Raw genomic sequence first — 20569 nt, 5'->3', positions numbered from 1 at the left:
GTAACTCTGATTAACTGATGTGAACCGCCTAGAACTCCCTGGGTATGGCGGTATACAAAAATAAAATTATTATTATTATTATTAATTGCTCCCTTTGTCCTATCACTTTACTCACTCTGATTTTTACCACGATCTCTCATTCCTGCTCTTCTCTTGGCCTACTTGTATTGATGTCTGTCCAGTGCCCCTCTCTCGCTGATTGTTTGCAGTAGGTACCTTCTTCGCTGATTGTCCAGCTCCTCTTACTGTAAACCGCCTTGAACTACTATGGCTTTGGCGGTATATAAGAATAAAATTATTATTCTTATTATTAAACAAGTTGTTATATTTGTGAAAAGTTATAATTAATAAAAATACATTTTTTATTTAAAAAAAAAGGGTGGGGGATTAATTAATTAATTTCCATCAAATTGTTTCTCTAACATAAGAGTCTAGCACTGAGATTAAAATAAGCATAAGTCAACTTTCGTGTCCTTTTCAGATTACCAAATTCTGCAACATCCATACAACCGCCAAAATGACCGCAGTGGAGACTTATCCAAAACACTTCAGCATCCCATGGCCCCCTCCTCGCAGATTGCAGCCCTTTTGGGTACTGTAATATAGAAACATAGAAGATGACGGCAGAAAAGGGCAACAGCCCATCAAGTCTGCCCACTCTGCTTACCCACCCCCTATCTATGCCCTAATGACCCAATTTCCTTATCTTGACCCTCGTAGGGATCCCACATGGGTATCCCATTTATTCTTAAAGTCTGGCACGCTGTCTGCCTCGATCACCTGCACTGGAAGCTTGTTCCAATGATCAACCACTCTCTCTGTGAAGAAATACTTTCTGGTGTCTGCAGCAGCCATTCTCTCCTCCTCTCCCTATTGGCTAAGGCTCTTAACATTTGCATCTCCTCTTCCTATAGGCTAAGGCTCTTTACACCTGCATTGTGATGTCATAGAACTTTCTGATTATAGAAACAGAAACATGATGGCAGATAAAGGCCAAATGACCCATCATAGAAACATAGAAGATGACGGCAGAAAAGGGCTACAGCCCATCAAGTCTGCCCACTCTGCTTACCCCCCCCCTGTCTATGCCCTAATGACCCAATTTCCTTATCTTGACCCTCGTAGGGATCCCACATGGGTATCCCATTTATTCTTAAAGTCTGGCACGCTGTCTGCCTCGATCACCTGCACTGGAAGCTTGTTCCAATGATCAACCACTCTCTCTGTGAAGAAATACTTTCTGGTGTCGCCATGAAATTTTCCGCCCCTGAGTTTGAGCGGGTGCCCTCTTGTGGCCGAGGGTCCCTTGAGAAAGAAAATATCATCTTCCACTTCGACACGTCCCGTGAGGTACTTAAATGTTTCGATCATGTCTCCCCTCTCCCTACGTTCCTCGAGAGTGTAGAGCTGCAATTTGTTCAGTCTCTCTTCGTAGTATATAGCTGGATCACATGGCTTAGGGTCGTAACCGCCGCTCTGGGCAGGCTACCTCAACGCGCTTGGAAGCCTGATGCGGACGGAACACTGATGCTAGGTTTGTAACCGCCACTCCTCGTAGGTTACCCACGGGGGTCACTGAGGTTTATCTATGGCAGCCTACCAAAGCCCTACCAACGCTGCTATCAAGTCAGAAACCATTGCTTCCTCCTTCATATTCAATCCGTGACCCTTCCCAGCCCAGCCTTACCGTTGCGTTCTCTGTCTCTCCAAGGCATGTTTACGTTATATCACTGATTTGTTTGCTTCCTCTGCCTAGGCTATTTCAGACAACCTGACAAAGAAAGCATTCCCTCATATATTTCCTTTGTGCCTTCCTCCTTGCAATTTACATTACATTACGTTAGTGATTTCTATTCCGCCATTACCTTGTGGTTCAAGGCGGATTACAAAAGAATTGTCGCGAATTAGGTTAATACATGGCTTGAATTTCCTATTCTGTGCAAGACTTTACCTTCCCACACTATGTAAAAATCTTATTTCTGTCAACATGCCTTCCACAATGTACCCATGACTTTTCTGGAAAAGGATATGAATTTCCATCAGCTGTGATGCAACGATGGCATTCGTATAAAGCATGCTGGCAGTGGCGTAGCTAGGGAGGTTGGCGTCTGGGGCAGTGGCATCCGGCGTCGCTGCACCGTGCGTTCCCCCCCCCCCCCCTTGGTTCTTCCCAACTGTGCCCCAGTCCCACCCTGCCGCTCACCATTTCCACCTGCTGGTCGCGCTGGCCTCAGTTCCCTTCTGATGTCACATCCTGTTCCCGCAACCATAGGGTTACCAGCCATCCGAATTTACCCGGACATGTGCTCTTTTTAGAGGACGTGTCTGGGCGTCCAGACCGCTTTTCAAAACCTGGCACTTTGTCTGGGTTTTGCAAAGCTTCCAGCTTGGGACCGCATCAGGAGGGCATCTGCGCATGCGCAAATGGAATGTGGTGACCCGTGTCATTGCATCACACCTACACCTGGCGAGATGCCCTGCCGACGTGGCTCTGAGCACAAGGACAGGTTCAGGGGGGGGGCAGGGCAAGGGTGGAACTGGGTGGGCCTGGGGGGGCGGGGCCACGGGTACCAGATTTTACAAAAGTAAAATCTGGTACCCCTACGCAACCAGGAAGTGATGTCAGAAGGGAGCCAGGTGGAAGAGCAAGGGAGCCAGGTGGAAGGGGGTGGAGAGGAGGAGAATCGCTGCACCCGAGGTGGTCCGCCCTCTCCCAACCACCTCCCCCCCCCCACTACACTACTTCAGGCCGCCAAGGCTAATCCATTTTTGGTTCCAGGAAGAGGGTGACATCTTACCTTTACTGTTGCCATCTGGTCCCCGAAGAATTGTGCACTCCTCAATGTTCCCAAATGTTTCGAATAGCCTGCGAACATCATCCTCTGACTGCTGTTTGTTGAGCATGCCCACAAAAAGTTTTCTGTCTTCTGGAACAAAATTAAGAGATGCTTACCATATTTTGGAGACGGCTGGAGAAATCAAAACTTAGGCAAGCTGTAGAAATTAACGGTTCCAGGTAGGAAAGGAACACTATTTGCTATTCTTCGGTACACAAGTTCCTACCGTAACTAGCATTGCCAATCCCACAAGTACTAATAAAAATATAATCTGTGCACAATTAATGCGGGAGCAATTAGGGAGAAATTCTATAAAAGGGTGGTGAAAATTCAGCATCAACAAACCTCCCCCCTCCAGCGCTGAATAATATTCTATAACCAGTGTCTTTTATGGAATAACATGCAGCTCTGATATTTGCACTCAAGTTTGGGCTTGAGGAGTTATAGCACCTGAAACCAGGTTTGAATCCCAATGTATAAACTGGGCACAGAACACCCTCAGCTTGCCCAGGCCCCTCTCATGGACACCCCCCCCCCCTTTGCAGATCCACATAGAAGCCCTTAGGTGCCATTCTCTAAGTGGGCGCACGTGTTGTCATGCAGATCTGCCCCATTTAAGCCATTGGAGGGGGGAAGGGGAATGGAACAGTGCTCCCCTGATCATTCGCAGTCGGCGATTCGCGGTCCCACTCATTCATGGTATTTTCCAACTGCGAATGACCGGGCAGGAGAGGGCAGCCGGAGCGCCGGTGAGTGATGGAAATCACTCGAGGTATGCGCCGACCGCCTCTTCCTGCCCTAAATCCGGGCCTCACCAATCAGGAGCTGCTTTGACACGCAGCTCCTGATTAGCGAGGCCCGACTTTAGTGCAGGAAAAGGCGGTCGGCGCATACCGCGAGTGATTTCCTTCACTTGCCGGCGCTCCGGCTGCCCTCTCCTGCCTCCCCCATTACAAACCGTATTCGCGGGTTTTCAAGATTCGCGGGGGTTCCTAGAACGGAACCCCCGTGAATATCGGGGGAGTACTGTATATATATATATATATATATATATATATATTATATACAGGTACTTGTTTTGTGCCTGGGGCAATGGAGGGTCAAGGGACTGGCCCAGAGTCATAAAGAGCTGCAGTGGGAATCAAACCCAGATCCCTAGGTGCCTAGGCCACTGCCTAGGGTTACCAGACATCCGGATTTCCCTGGACGGCTTTTCAAAACTCGGCACTTTATCCGGGCTTTTGGAAAGCCTCCTCAAATCACGTCGGGCGGGGAGGAAAGCTGCGCGGATTTCCTCCTTGCCTGACAAGAGCAGGCAGCGGGGGACGGGGGCGGGCCTTAGGTGGGATTAGGGTGGGCCTGGGCGGGCCTAAGGGGGTCTGGATTTTATCATTGGAAAATCTGGCAACCCTACCACTGCACTAACCACTAGGCCACTCCTCCGCTCCACGTTTGTGCTGAAAATTCAATGTGGAAATAGCACCTAATGTTTAGTGTCATATATAGAATTTCCCCCTTAAACACCAACCAATTGAGAAGGCACTAAGGCCCAGATTCTATAAAAGATGCCTAATTTTAGGTGCCTAAATCGGCACTCCTAGCCAATTGAGGCGCCTAACTTAATTATTTAATTAGCTTAATTGACATTGATAAACTTAATTGGCGCAATAATTGGGTTAAATTAAAATTAATTGCTAGCAGGGCAGGATTAATTCTTCAGTGGGCCCTAGGCACCCAAGTACCTCCTGGCCTCACCCCTCCATGACCTTGCTCCCTCCTTGCCCCCTCATGGCCTTGTCCCCTCCATGCCTCTGCCCCCCCATGTCCTCCCTCCTGCGAGAGTCTACCTCCGGGCCTGACTCCAGAAGTCCAAGTAGAACCCAGGGATATAGTACAGGGAGTACGGGGGTGCTGGTGATCCACCCCGGGCGTGGTCTTCCTAAGGGCGCAGCCCCACTCCTTCTCTCCATCCTCACTTCTCTCCTTGCCTTCCCCGTACCTTTTTTTGCTTCCCTAGCATGAGGTTGTTGCCCGCATCTGATGTCACTTCCGGGACCTAGACACCAATGTAGGCATGCTGCTCATGCCGGAGAAGGGGAAAGGGGGAGCACACGCAGCAGGGGAGGTGGGGAAGAGGGCATGGGAGGACCCGCTCACCCTTATTACGCCACTGGTAGCACCTCTTCCTTCCGTCTTCACTATTCAGTGCAGCTGAATGCGCCGTCTTCAAAAGGCCGCAGGCAGCGATTTGCACACTTTGCCCGTGGCTGTCCTGGAAGCCTTCCCTCGGATGCAAAATCCCAGCATCAGAAGAAAGGCTTCTGGTTCAGCTGCAAGCAGTATGTAGGCACCGCCGCTCATGACCTTTTGAAGACTGAGTTTGGATGCACTGAATATTGAAGAAGGCAATACTTGGACGTCTGGAGGCAGGTACATTGATGTCACTGGAGCAGGCAGCGTCCCAGGCCCCCACTGAACTCTTCAGACCTACGGCACTTGTCTACTTGGCCTATCCTTTAATCCTGCCCTGATTGCTAGTTAGGTGCCCACATCAGTAGAGGCCTACTGATTTCAGATCCGGAACAGACTCCCTACACATCGTCAAAGCCGAGACCATATACCTGAGATTTTGAAAGACGCCAAAAGCTCATCTGTTCGACGAAATGTACTCCATAGACAATTAACATCAAGCGCGACACAAAACAGACCTACTTTTCTGCCTTCACTTGTCTACACGGAATGGTAAACGTAGGCCCTGTCCTGTGTATCTATTCCTCTCGTTATTTTCCTTGTAACGACCCACTCCCCAGTTCTCCAGAGCTCTCCACTCTAGATTTACTCCTCCAACACATTGTTAATCCCGTCAATTGTAATGCGCCTTGAACCTTGGCCTAGCAAAAATTGGCAGAAAGGATGCCCACTCCCTCCTGCCCTAGCCCTAAATTATATCATGCTCAGTTTGAATTGAAATCTTACATTTTTTTTAAATCATAAGCAAAAGACAAAGATGCTAGACAGGCATGAGGAGAAGCGGTAAACATGAAAAAAAGGAGAGTTAAATATGGAAGTGCTAATTAAGGCAACACTGGACAGAAGGAAGCAGGTGACTGAAACAGGAGGGATAGCAACCAGTGGAGTGGGTGTTAGCTGCCAGGCAGAGGGAGGAAGCAGGAGAAGAGTTCTATTTATTGAATATATATAACAAAAGTTCTGTTTTTGTAGGTTCACTAGATGGCCATCTGAAGCAGATGAGTCAGCCCTGTTTTATTTATCCCTAATCATTTTCAAACTGCAAGTTCAGAAATAGCATGTAAGAAATTGAAATTCTTTGCCTATTCTTGTCTGCTCTCTCTCTCTCTACACAAAGTATCAGACCTTTATTCATAAAAAAAATACTCTTATTCAGATACAATAATCTTATACTAATCTCCATCAAAGTAGTCCCCTTGGGCTGCCACACACTTCTTCCAACGGTTCTGCCACTGTCGGAAGCAGCACTGGAATGCCTCTTTTGAGATTGCTCGCAACTGGTCCATCGCATTTTGTATAATGTCTTCTCTTGACTGAAATCTGGTCCCTTTCAGGGGCATTTTCAGCTTGGGAAAAAGCCAGAAGTCACACGGAGCCATGTCGGGAGAGTAGGGAGCCTAAGGAATCACAGGTGTGTTGTGTTTGGCCAGGAAACTCGCTTTAAAATAGTGTTTTAATCCAGCGTGCTGAAGTCCTGCGTGCGATTGTCTCGGGCGGTTTTGACTCTGATAAACTGCTGTAAATCTGCTTTAACATTTGTTTTTATCTGATAAATTGTGTATATCTGATAAATTGTTGTAAATCTGCGTGTCAACGCAGATACTACTGTAATTGATGTAAACCGCCTAGAACTCTCCGGGTATGGCGGTATATAAGAATAAAATTATTATTATTATTGACTCGTCACCCAATTTCACAGGTAAATGCAGTACTAGTGTTTACACGTGTAAATGCCCTACGCTGCTATTTACACTCGTGCATCAACGAGCTGATGTGATTTGTGTTGGTCTGAAAAATAAGTGTGCTTTTCCAGTTTTACAACACACATAAACTTAAAAAAATAAATCTAAGCGTTTGGCATTTACACCTGCCCTGAAGCATGCGTGTCAGCTATTCGCTCATTCGGCTTTCTTTGGAAGAGTGATTGACGGGGTAATTATGCTTACTTTCGCGGCTTTTATAGCAGCTTCAAAATTCACAACTGCTCCCTTTGCAGTTTAGTTTCTTAATTGGCTCCTTTTGGACATTCGGTTTCATAAAATCTGGCACTTATGCGTGTTCTTGGTGCCACACACTCATGCGGGTCACAAAAACTTGCTGCTTGTACATTTAAGTATTGTACTTTACACGTGCAGAGTAGAGGTCTGCATGGGAACGGGGATCATGGGAATCCCGCGGGTCCCGCGGGATTCCTGCAGGAATCCCCCCCTAACCCACGGGACTCCCACGGGGACCCCCCTCTGGCCCACGGGACTCCCACGGGGACCCCCCTCTAGCCCACGGGACTCTCACGGGGATGGAAGGCTTTGGAAGCAGGGTTCGTCCATATAATATAAAGGACACGTCAGCCTTAGTAAAAGAGGGGGTTTATAAGTTAATTACTGAACAGAAAACAAAAAAAGGGTTCCACCAAAGAGATTCCACAAGGAAAACAGCAAAAGAAACTGTGGAATTGATGAGCCTGTCAGAAGTAATTGCTGCTTTTTATGGGGACGGGCGGGGATGGAGATTATTCCTTGCGGGGATGGGTGGGGACGGAGCGGATCCTGACGGGGACAGGTGGGGACGGAGAGGATCCTGATGGGGATGGGTGGGGACGGAGAGGATCCTGGGGGAGATGGGTGGGGACGGAGAGGATCCTGACGGGGACAGGTGGGGACGGAGAGGATCCTGATGGGGATGGGTGGGGACGGAGAGGATCCTGGGGGAGATGGGTGGGGACGGAGAGGATCCTGATGGGGATGGGTGGGGACGGAGAGGATCCTGACGGGGACAGGTGGGGACGGAGAGGATCCTGATGGGGATGGGTGGGGACGGAGAGGATCCTGGGGGAGATGGGTGGGGACGGAGAGGATCCTGATGGGGATGGGTGGGGACGGAGAGGATCCTGACGGGGACGGGTGGGGACGGAGAGGATCCTGATGGGGATGGGTGGGGACGGAGAGGATCCTGGTGGGGACGGGCGGAGATGGGTGGGATTTCTGTCCCCGTGCAACTCTCTAGTGCAGAGCCGCGGGTAATGCTACTTTTTCTTGAACAAATTTCTTTCGGAAATACGTGCTCCTTCCGTACATGCCAGTACGTGAAATGCAGTTATCACACCCTTTATAGCTATTTTACAAAAAGCTCAATGTTCAGCTAGCTTTTAGTAAAAACTATGATGGCTGTGAATGTCCAGACTGGGGACATCATTTTTCCTACCTAGACAATTTGTGCAAAATTGGGTTTATAAAAATCCACATAACTCTAAATGAATAACCTACGCATTTAAGGCCTGATTCTGCAAACACGCATCCCGCCGCCGTCTCTCAACCAATCGGGATGCACATAACAAAAAAACAAGGGGAAAGACGCCTCTACAGAGACGCATAGAGACGCTCAAGCATGCTCAAGGTGGGGCGTGGGCATGGCTCTGCCCAGAAGTGACCTTGGGAGTGCTTAAGCACTCATCTCCGTAGATATGCAACAGACGCCTTAAATGTAGGCCTACAAAACGGTTGCCTACATTTAAGGCATCTGTCAGTGAATGTAGACGCGATTCTCTTTAGGACGCCGATGCGTGATTGACACACAATCTGCGGCTGCCTCTTAGGCATCTGTCGAGATCGACGTCCTAAAGAGAAATCAGGCCCTTAAAGTTGTGTAGTGACTATCGAACTCAAAAGTCATCTCTCCAAGGTGAAGAGAGCTAGAAGGAACTCACTAAAGTTAGAAGGGAAAAGATTCCGTACAAACGTAAAGAAGTTCTTCTCCACCCAGAGAGTGGTAGAAATCTGGAACGCTCTTCCGGAGGCTGTTATAGGGGAAAGCACCCTCAAGAGATCGAAGACAAGGTTGGATAAGTTCCTACTGGAACAGAACAGACGCAGGTAAGGCTAGACTCAACTAGGGCACTGGTCTTTGACCTAAGGGCCACCACGTGAGCGGACTGCTGGGCACGATGGACCACTGGTCTGACCCAGCAGCGGCAAATCTTATGCTCTTATGTTCTTATCTGGGTCTCAATATTTGCTGCTAATTCCGCAGAAGACTCAGCTAAATAGGGTACTTCGTTATTAAGCACTTTATGGTATATTACCTAGCTATCTGATTGAAGACTTTTCTTTTAATGTTTTAACACATTCTTCCCAAAATCCCACTTTTGTTTTTGTATTTCTTACAAAAAGGGTTGGCTAAAAACAAAATATGTGGAAAAAGATTTGATCTTACAAGCCTGCTAAGTGGGAAGGAAAGCTTGGCCCCCTGATAGGAGTTTCCAAGTTTTATCAACATTATAGGAAACTTGTGAGAACCTATTTGTTTAGACATTTTTTGGGGAATGATATTGATTGAATGTTAATCTGTATTATTTAAATATATATTTTATTGTAAATCTACATAGGAACATAGAACTTTGGCAGATAAGGGCCAAATGGCCCATCCAGTCTGCCCATCTACAGCATCCACTATCTCCTCCTCTCCCGAAGAGATCTCATGTGTTTCTACTCCCGCTACCGGGAGACTATTCCACACATCCACCACCCTTTCTTCAAAAAAGTATTTCCTTAGAATACTCCTGAGGTTCTGCAACGGTGAGGTCAGAAAGGAACCTGCCAAGTCATCCCAAGGCAAGTTGGAACAATCCAATTTTAATCATTTACTTAAACTTTGTGTAAAAGAGGGCTCAAGTCGAGGATTCAGAGGCAAAGAACTCCAGAGGCAAGGACCAAGGTAGAAAAGGGCTGTTTCTCTAGAAATATCATGGTGAAGATGTGAAAGAGGAGGAAGATAAAGAGGGCAGACAGGGAGAAGCATAAGGAGCGGGCAGCTATATAAGGAATGAGAAGATTAAGAATGCACAATTGAGAATGTGATAACCTACCCTTGTACATCAAGCAAAACATGTATCTTGTGTTTAATCTGAGCTGAAACAGGGAGCGAGTGTTTCAAACAGAGTAGAAGTGTTACATGATCAGTGTGCAAAGCTTTATGAACCAACTTGACAATGTGGACTGAATGAGTTGCAAATGTTTAAGTGATGCCAGGGGTAAACCCAACCAAAAAGAATTGCAGTAGTCTAGTCAGCTGATAACCAAAGTAAGAAGAAGACAGATCATGTTCAAGGGAATAATAGCTCAAACTGATTAGATTTGTTGAAAAACTTCTTAATAGGTTTTAATAGCTAATATTTCAGAGGCCTAAGGGAAAACAAGATAAGATGCGAGATGTTAAATAACTGGAAATAGTTTAAATGAATGGCATGGAAGAGCATCATGCATCTTTTGTCTTATCAACTTCCCACAAGCCCATGTGGGAAAGAGTAACCCAAAATATAGCTTTGTGATCCTGACTCACTGCCCAGGAAAAGGATCTAGGTGTCATGGTTGAGGATACCTTGAAACCTTCAGCTCAATGTGTGGCAGATGCTAAGAAAGCAAATAGAATGTTAAGAATGATCAGGAAAACAAATATGAAAATGTTATAATGCCCTTGCATCGCTCTATCATACGGCCACACCTTAAATACTGTGTGTAGTTCTGATCGCCCTATCTCAAAAAAAGACATAGCGGAATTAAAAAAGGTACAGAGAAGAGCAACAAAAAGGATAAAAGGGTTGGGACGATTTTCCTATGAGGAGAGGCTAAAGTGGCTGGGGCTTTTCAGCTTGGAGAAGAGACGGCTCAGGGGTGATATGAGAGAGGCCTATAAAATACTGAGTGGAGTGGAAAGGGTAGATGTGAATCGCTTGTTCACTCTTTCCAAAAAATACAAGGACCAGGGGACATGCGATGAAGCTACTAAGTAGTAGATTTAAAACAAACCGGAGAAAATATTTGTTTACACGACGTGTAATTAAACTCTGGAATTCGTTGCCGGAGAATGTGGTGAAATCAGTTAGCTTAGCAGGGTTTTAAAAAGGTTTGGATAATTTCCTAAAAGAGAAGTCCATAGGCCATTATTGAGATGGCTTGGGGAAATCCACTGCTTATTCCTAGGCTAAGCAGCACAAAATCTGTTTTACTACTTGGGATCCCGCTAGGTACTTGGGACCTGGGTTGGCCATTTTTGGAAACAGGATACTGGGCTTGGACCTTCGGTCTGTCCCAGTATGGCAATTCTTATGTTCTTATGTGAGCAAAGTATAGGGATAATCAAGCCATTTTGACATCACTGATGACTTTGGCTCTTAGGCATTGGTGGAATGAGGCATTATGACATCACAATCTCAGCTTTGGAATGTTGCTACTCTCTAGGTTTCTGCAAAGTATTTGGGACCTGGGTTGGCCACTGTTGGAAACAGGACACTGGGCTTGATGGACCTTGTCTCTCCCAATATGGCAATTTTTATGTTCTTAAGTTACAGAAACTTGCACATGAGCCTTTTACTGACCTCAGTTTCCAATCAGGGTCTCTCCCACTTGAGTGGGTCCTAAATGCTGCTAATTATCTCTTCAACGTTACTGGAAACACTTTTCACTCTTTCTCCAGCTTACAACTGTCTCCCTTGTTCTCAAAACGTGTCATGCATTTGCTGCTTCTTAGCTCTTCTCATCCCTCCATCCTTCACTCTCTTCCTCTGGGTGTCTCCACTTCTGGTTCTTCCCTAATTTCCCCCCTCCCCGCTCCGTTACACAACGTAGTCGCAAATTATGATAGATCTCACTTTCTTCTGGAAGACCCACCTGTATCTCGACACCCTTCGTAACCTTCTTTTTTGCTATTCAGTGCTAATGAAGTGCAGTGATGTATGACAGTTTGCTATATTTGGCACGCATGCTATATGCAGTTAGATATTATTTGGAGATACATTTATATGAAAGACACTCTGTAAAATATAATTGTCTTGTAAGCGTGGTATATTCATTTAACACTTAGCTCCAGGGCATGTGAATGTGCCAGTACAGTTCTATTTTTATTTTTTAATCCTGCTTTGGGGACAGAGTTATAAAGCTAGAGGTAGATATACATATGCGCTGGGGGGGGGGGGGTTTTGGAACGATCTCATTAACTGAAATATATATATATTTTTTTTGTTTCTAGCAATATGGAATGAGGAATTACTGTTTTGTTGCAGGGCGAAGAAGTTTTAAATTAGGAGTGACTCAGCTTCTGCCTCTTGAGCTGGAATAATTCTTCCACGTGAATTTTTATCAGCTCTTCCGATATGAGGAGTCCGCTGAATATCCATAAATGAAGAGCTTTTTTTTTTTTCCTGATGGCTGTTCTCCGGACCATCCAGCCTACTGTCATTCGGACCCCCTCGGCCGATCCTTTGCTGGGGATGGCAAGGTTTCTGCTGCGGTGCGGCGTCCTTGCTGCTTCCCAGGAGATCGCGGCTGGCTGTGAAGGCCTGCGGCGTTTCTTCCATCGGTGGCGGCAGGGCTCCGGTGTCGGCACGACTCCCTTTCATGCGGGTGGGGCTGTAATGCGCCTGACTGCTGCGCCTTTGCTTACCTTGCTCGGGGGTCAGGGAGGGTTGTGCGCTGTTCCCCTATGATTGGAGTCTGTGTGGCTTGTGATCGCCAGCAGTGGATTGGTGCTGTGACTTGCCTTCTCTCCTCGGCCTACTGTCTTTGGCCCGCTGTGCCACGTTTCCTGGAGGACTACAGCTGCCCCTGTAGGGGGGATACTATAACTTTGGCACTGCATCCAGTCAGTCTGGACGTCATGTACCGTCTTTCCTAAGTGGCAATGAGAATCTTTAAATTGTAGAATGGGGAGGGAGATGGATGGTCACTTCACTGCTACGGTTGGGCAGACTGGATGGGCCATTTGGCCTTTATCTACCTTCATGTTTCAGTGTTACTACTACTAAGTATTCATTAAAGGGTGCTCTGGGATGAGCATCTATGTTCCCTCTAAGCCAGGGGTGTCCAACCTGCAGCCCCGTGAAGTATTCTGTGCGGCCCTGGTCGAGGGCGATGCAGTGTTTACCTCTGTTGCCCCCGGGTGTTTACCGTCTTGCCGGCTCCCTCCTCTGTCTTGCTTCAGCATTTGCGCGTCCCCAGAAACATTTTTTTTCGGCCAATGCGGCCCAGGGAAGCCAAAAGGTTGGACACCCCTACTCTAAGCTAAGCACATGCCAAGCAATCGCTCATACATTCTAGGAACATCGCTCACAGATTTTTTACAGATGATTTACAAACACATATAAGTGTCAGGAAGGTATCAAAAGTGACCAGATAACCACTGCAGGGACAAAGTAAAGACCCTACACACTCCATCAGTGATCACTGACCTCCCCCCTACCACCATAAAAATTAGAATAAAAAAAGTACATACCTACCTCCAGAACATCAGCACCTGGCATAGGAAAGCCTAGTAGAGCTGCACAGAGGTGTCTTATGTAGTCTGGGGGAGAAGAGGACCCAGGCCCATAAACCACTTTAACCACTGTATTCATGGTCAAACATGTGCACCCCCCAACCCCCCCCCCCTCAACAGTTCTGTACTGCCATATAGGTGCTACCTATTGGGGTGGTAGACAGGTGGGTATAGTAGGATTTGGGGGTGTTTTGAGAGGCTCATCATGAAGGGAATTGTGGTGAGATGTTTATGTGGCACCCTTTTTGTGAAGTTCACTGCAGTGCCCTGTAAGGTGGCCCACTACTCTGTTGCTATGTCTGGGTGGCCAGTCCATCACTTTGCTGGTCCTTCCCACGTCCAAAAGGTCTTGTTCTGGGCGTTTTTGAGTTGGATGATTTTTTGGGGTGACAATGGGGTATAAAGATAGATGACTTAGCAGCTGGACGATCAAACGGCTGGACGTTGAAGTAGATGATTCTTGAAAAAAAAATATTTTGGACGTATTTTTCAAGAATGGACTTTTGACATTTCTAACATTGGGCGACTAGCAACTTAGGCCCAAAACAGAGATAGACAATTTTTTTTATTATGCCGCTCCACGGAAGCAAGACAGTAAGAAGATCGACTCATTTGAGCTTTGGTGCTGTAGAAGGATTTTATGCGTGCCGTGGACTGCCAGAAGAACTAACAAATCGATTCTGGAAGAGAATAAACCGACTATGTCACTCGAAACCCAAATGATGAAGTTCCGCCTGTCTTATTTTGGTCATAGTGTCAGAACAGAAAGATCACTGGAGAAAGACATCATGTGTGGGAAGATCGAAGGAACCAGGCGAAGAGGATGACCTGGATACGCTGAAAACAATCATGGAGATGCCGCTGGAGGACCTTACCGGACTAGCACAAAACCGATTTTCTTTTTAGATTTCTAATTCATCAAGTTGCCAGGACTCGAACACAAGTCGATGGCAGCAAACACATACATGATCCAGGTCCCAGAAAGAGGCGAAGTATCATGAACACTCAAGGTGTTACCATGCCCTTAGAAATGCTATAGAAATGATAAACAGTCGTAGCGGTGGATTAGATAGGCCATACGGTCTTTATCTGCCTTCATTTTTCTCTGTTTCTAAAATTCATCTCAAGCAACATCCCACCCCAACCTTATTTTTGCAACATTTGTAACTTTTTCACAAATTGAAACTTGGGGCTGCTTTTACGAAGGTGCGCTAGCGGTCTTAACGCACGCACCGGATTAGCGCATGCTATAGCGCACGCAAGCCGAAAATCTACCGCCTGCTGAAAAGGAGGCGGTAGCGGCTAGCGCGCGGGGAAATTTAGCGCGCGCATTTTCCGCGCCTTAAGGCCCTAGCGCGGCTTTGTAAAAGGAGCTCTTGATGTCCACATATAACACTTGAACCACCACGGCTAGAACATTTCAAATTTCTTCTTTACTATAAGCTATAAATAGCTTTTAATTTGGCAATTACTATCCAAGTAACATAATGAATGTGTTTTTGCCCAACTCCTTTGCACCTAATAATTACTTCCAGATATATTACTGAGATATTCCAGGGAGAACAATGTGGTCCATATAGAACATAAGAATAGCCTTACTGGGTCAGACCAATGATCCATCAAGCCCAGTAGCCCGTTCTCACGGTGGCCAATCCAGGTCCCTAGTACCTGGCCAAAACCCAAAGAGTAGTAGCAACATTCCAGCATCTCAAAGAATCCGGAACCCCAATGAGAGCAACATTCCAGAGCTGAGATTGTGATGTCATAATGCCACATTCCACAGTGCCTCAGAGCCAACCTCATCAGTGATGTCACAATGGCTTGATTGTCCTATACTTGGCACACATAAGAGCATAAGAACAGCCATACTGGATCAGACCAATGGTCCATCAAGCCCAGTAGCCCGTTCTCACAGCCAATCCAGGTCCCTAGTACCTGGCCAAAACCCAAGGTGTAGCAACATTCCAGCATCTCAAAGAATAGCAAAATTCTGGAACCCCAATGAGAGCAACATTCCAGAGCTGGGATTTTGATGTCATAATGCCTCGTTCCACAGTGCCTCAGAGCCAACCTCAGCAGTGATGTTACAATGGCTTGATTGTCCTATACTTGGCTCATGTAAGAACATAAGAAGAGCCTTACTGGGACAGATCAATGGTCCATTAAGCCCAGTAGCCCGTTCTCATGGTGGCCAATCCAGGTCACTAGTACCTGGCCAAAACCCAAGGAGTAGCAACATTCCATGGTACCGATCTAGGGCAAGCAGTGGCTTCCCCCGTGGTTTTCTCAATAACAGATTATGGACTTTTCTTCCAGGAACTTGCCCAAACCTTTCTTAAAACCTGCTACGCTATCCACTCTTACCACATCCTATGGCAAAACGTTCCAGAGCTTAACTATTCTCTGAGTGAAATTTTTTTCGTCCTATTAGTTTTAAAAGTATTTCCCTGTAACTTCATCGAGTGTCCCCTAGCCTTTGTAATTTTTGACGGAGTGTCTGTACTTTATAGAGAGGATTCTGAAAGCTGAGCACTTGCAAACAAATTCTCTTGCTGCTGATGGAGAGAACTGCGATGAATTACCCTGATATTATGTATCATTTTAGGCGATTTCCACAATTTGTAGCTTGTTGGATACATCCAAACCTTCACTGTGACTCATAAGAACATAAAAACTGCCATCTCTGGATCAGACCATCGGTCCATCAAGTCCAGCGATCCGCACGCGCGGAGGTCCAGCAAGACTCCAAGAATTATTTCAAGAAATTCAGACCTTTGGCATAGCCAAATAATAATTATGATCCTGGTATCACCCAGGCTACGGCATCTTCCTAACCCCATTGCCATGGCAGTGAAGAAACAACATGATTACAGCTCATTCCACGGGAAGCAATTAAAGATTTCATTTTAGCTAATTGGAAATTAGCTAATTATCTCCCCTACCTTTTTTAAAAGCATTCTAAGTCTTGTAAATGGCACTGTTTATAAAAACTAGAGGAAAGTGGGTACAGGGAGGGGGAGAGGGGAGCATTGAGCGACAGCAGCAAAACAGACAGGATTGCAGGTGACCCAAGGGGAAAATTGGAACTGTTTGCATTGGGTTTATCAAGACCACCTTTAATAGCAGGTCACAGTGTGATGCAGGATAGGAAAAACACTTAGAAGATATTCAACTGTCATTTAATTGGATAGAAAAGCTGCATACCAGCTCTGATAGCCACCGCACTGTCGGGGCAGTCCGTGGGCAGAGCTGTGGTGGTCCCGAAAGTTAGACGTGCCATATTTAGTGCCTGTGACTGCATACCTAACCATCATGTTCAACCTTGTACATCTAAATCTAAATGTGACAAGCTGAATATAAAAAAAAATCAATAAAGTTCACCCAAAAATATTCAATAGTTAAACATTAGAAACTATTGATAAATCTCTACTGTACAAAATACTGATATAGGGGTAATGGAGAAAAAGATACTGATATAGGGGTAATGGAGAAAAAGACCTCAGTATCTCCCGGGAGTCTATAGCTGCAATAGGAAATACACATCCTTGGTCATAAAACACCAAAACCTCAAAAACTTGCAATGTCTTTCAAAAGATTCTCAATAATTTTATAATTTTACAATATCTTTTCCATACACTTCCAATATTCAATATTCAAAAACTTGTGCAAAAAACAAGCACTTATCTGTGGGGATATCCAAGCTCTTATGATCGTTAAGTCAGAGCAGAGAAGAAAAGCACCCTGTATCCTCCGTTATTTCCTTGAGATATACTGGTATATAAATCAATAGATTTCCCAACAAGGCCCTGTTTCACGGTATCGCTACATCAGGAGAAACTCCAGGCACTCCACTGTATGTCTGATAATGTCCTTGTAAATAGTAATCTTAACTTTGCCTAGTTAGATATGTGGGTACAGCACCAAATATTGCCTGTATCTGTATAATTTCTGCGGGGAGTGTGTGGCACAGTGGTTAGAGACACAACCTCAGCACCCTGGTTCAAATCCCATGCTGCTCCTTGTGACCCTGGGTAAGTCACTTAATTGCCCCATGTACATTAAATAGCGTGTGAGCCCTTCGGGACAGATAAGGAAAAATGCTTGAGTACCTGAATGTAAACCACTTGGGCCATAAATGCTAAAATAAAAACCTGAATATTCAATGCTGGTGCCATTGACATAGTCTGGCATTGAATATCTGAGTCTATTTTAACTGGCTGCAATCGGTGCTTTAAAAAACCCAAAACAATGACTGCTGTCGGCTGAATATTGACAGTGAACAGCTAATCTCAACAGCTGTGAAGTGGCATGAATGGAAGGGTTGTACCCACCTGAGGGCACACCTTCACCTACACATGAATTACACAAACCACATTGTAAAAAAGTGATTGGCAAATGATAACACGCAACTGGAAGAGTTATGATAGACTTTTTGGTGGGAAAATTTATGTTCTAGCTACAAATATGAGAGAATGAATGCTGAAATTTGAGGATATAATAGTGCATTTGAAAGGGGGTGGAGCCCATTGACATCATTTATTGAGTCACAATAGCTGTCATGTACCTTTTCTTTTTATCTATCTTCCTTATACAGGGTGGGAGGGAGGGAGATGGGAAAACATTAGAATTATTATTCATTATATCTATTTTATTGAAATTATACATGTGGTTTTATTTTCATTAGTTAAGGGGGGGGTTGAAAATGTTTGTTGTTGAATTATTTGTATGTTTAAAGTGCTTTTGATTGATTCGTTTATGTTTAAATTCAATGTATCACACTGTTAATAATTGAAAACTAATAAAGATTTACAAAAAAAAAAAAAAAGTGATTGGCAGCACTTTTCAGCAAAATGCCCGAGCAATAAGTAGCTTTCTGGTTGCCCCATTTACTGACCACAAATAACATCCCACAATGAATTGTGAGAACACCTACATTAAAGACCAACAGGTGTGAACAATGTGGCTAATTGTTCAGCAATCATTAGAGACGTACAGTCGCAGGTATACAGTAATACTTTATCTGACAACAATGAGCAACAAATGAGCCATAGACATGGGACCACTTTTTTTAAGGGTTGTCTCCAGGATTCACTAACCTGCCCGATCGGGCCAGATCCGGGCAGGTACGACGAATTCAGGAAACTCCAACATGCAGATGAGGGGGATCGGAGGAACGCCCCCATCTGCAGGCACGGATCGCGCTATAGCGATCCCACCATCTATAGATGGTCTGAGCATGCGCGGGACTTCCGGGCCGTCGGAGTTGTTTTTTTATTTTTTTCTTCTATTTTTTTACACGTGCTGAACCTCGATCGAGGAACTTTTGGGAGCCCGTGGTTTTAACCCGCTTAAGCCCATGGATTAAAACCACGGGCTTGCAGTGCGGGGATGGGTGGGAGAGTTGAGGCAGGGTGTTCAGTATAGGGTGGCCGCATAGGCTGTGGGGTAAGGATCGAGCTCTGGCTTCCCCATGCCCAACAGAAGGATATAGGCGAGTGGGGGCTGCAGCCTAGGGCCCGGCCAGCACGTACAGTTACAGGGGATCATGTAGCCTGGATTGCCTGGAGACGGGTGTGAATGGGTATGCCCGTGGCTCCCGGCAGCCGCAGCTGTGTTCGGGGCAGGCAGGCAGGCACATTCGGGGCTGCAGGAGGCATTCGGGGCAGCAGGAGATCGGGGCAGAGAGCAGGTCTGCAGAAGGCAGGGCAGTCGCAAAGGGCTTCAGCGGCTGGTCCTCAGAAGTCACTTTTTCTTGATCGGCCAGCCCAGACGGTTTTGCAGGGTTTTGTTTAGTGAATCGTGTCCCTGCCTACTTTGCCTGCCGTTGCCCTCATTTGCATGCACGGATCGGAGGATGGTCAGAAGACAGGTAAGTGAATCGGGCCGGAGTCGCTAAGGGGCCGCAAACCGATCGGTTTGCTTTGTGAATCTAGGCCCAAATAAGAAAAGTGAAGGCAAGATAAGGATGTTAACAACAGGCAGAAATACATGGAAATTGCTCATGGAATGAGAAATATGTATTTTTCCCTTTTTTTTTTAGAATTGTTAAATGTAAGTATAAAGTATACTTAATCAGCAATTGACCAACCATATTTGAGTTACCATGTCAAACTTCAGGAGTAAGCTACAAGCTCAGCTGCCGTCCATAGAGCGAAGCTTGAAGAATTTGGCAGCTAAAATTGAATGCTAAGAAATGCAAGCTCATGCATTTGGGCTGCAAAAAACCGAGGGAATGGTACAGTTTGGGGGGGGGGGGGGTGAACTTATGAGTACGACCGAAGAGCGGGACTTGGGTGTGATTGTATGTGATCATCTTAAGGTGGCCAAACAGGTTGAAAAGGCGACGGTGAAAGCTAGAAGGATGCCAGGTTGCATAGGGAGAGGTATGGCCAGTAGGAAAAAGGAGGTATTGATGCCCCTATATAAGGCTTTGGTGAGACCTCATTTTGAATATTGTGTACAATTCTGGAGGCTGCACCTTCTAAAAGATATAAAAAGGATGGAGTCGGTCCAGAAGAAGGCTACTAAAATGGTGTGTGGTCTTCATGATAGACTTTGGAGGAAAGGCAGGAGAGGGGAGACATGATAGAGATGTTTAAATAGATAAATAACTACAGCAAAAAAAATGTTGCAACAATGTTCTAAGCCAAGTGGTGGAAATATCCTTTGAAAAACCATATAAGTAAAGTGGAGAAAAAAGCCATGTTTTATATGCAGATGGCAACCCAATGAGTTTTTTTAGCCGTTCTTAATCTGTATCATAGGCAAAAAAAAAAACTCCACTACTTCTCTAAAGGTAATCTTTCAAAATAGGAAAATATTTCACCACTGTGCACAGGGAGCAGGAAAAAGAACCTTCAGGAAACCTAAACTTATCTTCACAGCTGTTGATGTAAGCCAGGACCGCGATCCAAAAACGCACCGGTCTTCCTACAGTCACATTTCTGGCATTAAAGTGAAGACAATATAAATGTGCATGAGTCGAATCTCTTTCATTTGAAAGGAAACTCTGCAATAAGAGGGCATGAAGTTAAGAGGTGATAGGCTCAGGAGTAATCTGAGGAAATACTTTTTTACAGAAAGGGTGGTCGATGCATGGAACAGTCTCCCAGAAGAGGTGGTGGAGACAGAGACTGTGTCTGAATTCAAGAGGGCCTGGGATAGGCACGTGGGATCTC

At 45.7% G+C, this 20569-nt stretch overlaps 1 protein-coding gene across 4 annotated transcripts in view; it reads right to left on the bottom strand.

Moving 5' to 3' along the window:
* Positions 1–20569, bottom strand: part of CELF4 (CUGBP Elav-like family member 4) — a 2081001-nt gene that overhangs the window by 259653 nt on the left and 1800779 nt on the right. For 2 of the 4 annotated variants that reach the window (XM_033935324.1, XM_033935325.1), the window contains one exon: positions 2799–2927. In XM_033935324.1, coding sequence (XP_033791215.1) covers positions 2799–2927 — 129 coding nt within the window. The remainder of the gene's footprint in view (positions 1–2798; positions 2928–20569) is intronic. The other 2 variants (XM_033935326.1, XM_033935327.1) reach the window with 1 other exon arrangement.

This window comes from Geotrypetes seraphini, chromosome 1, assembly GCF_902459505.1.
Source record: "Geotrypetes seraphini chromosome 1, aGeoSer1.1, whole genome shotgun sequence".
Classification (NCBI taxonomy): Eukaryota; Metazoa; Chordata; class Amphibia; order Gymnophiona; family Dermophiidae; genus Geotrypetes; species Geotrypetes seraphini.
Note: the sequence above shows the minus strand (reverse complement) of the source record. Positions and strands in the feature narration are given on the sequence as shown.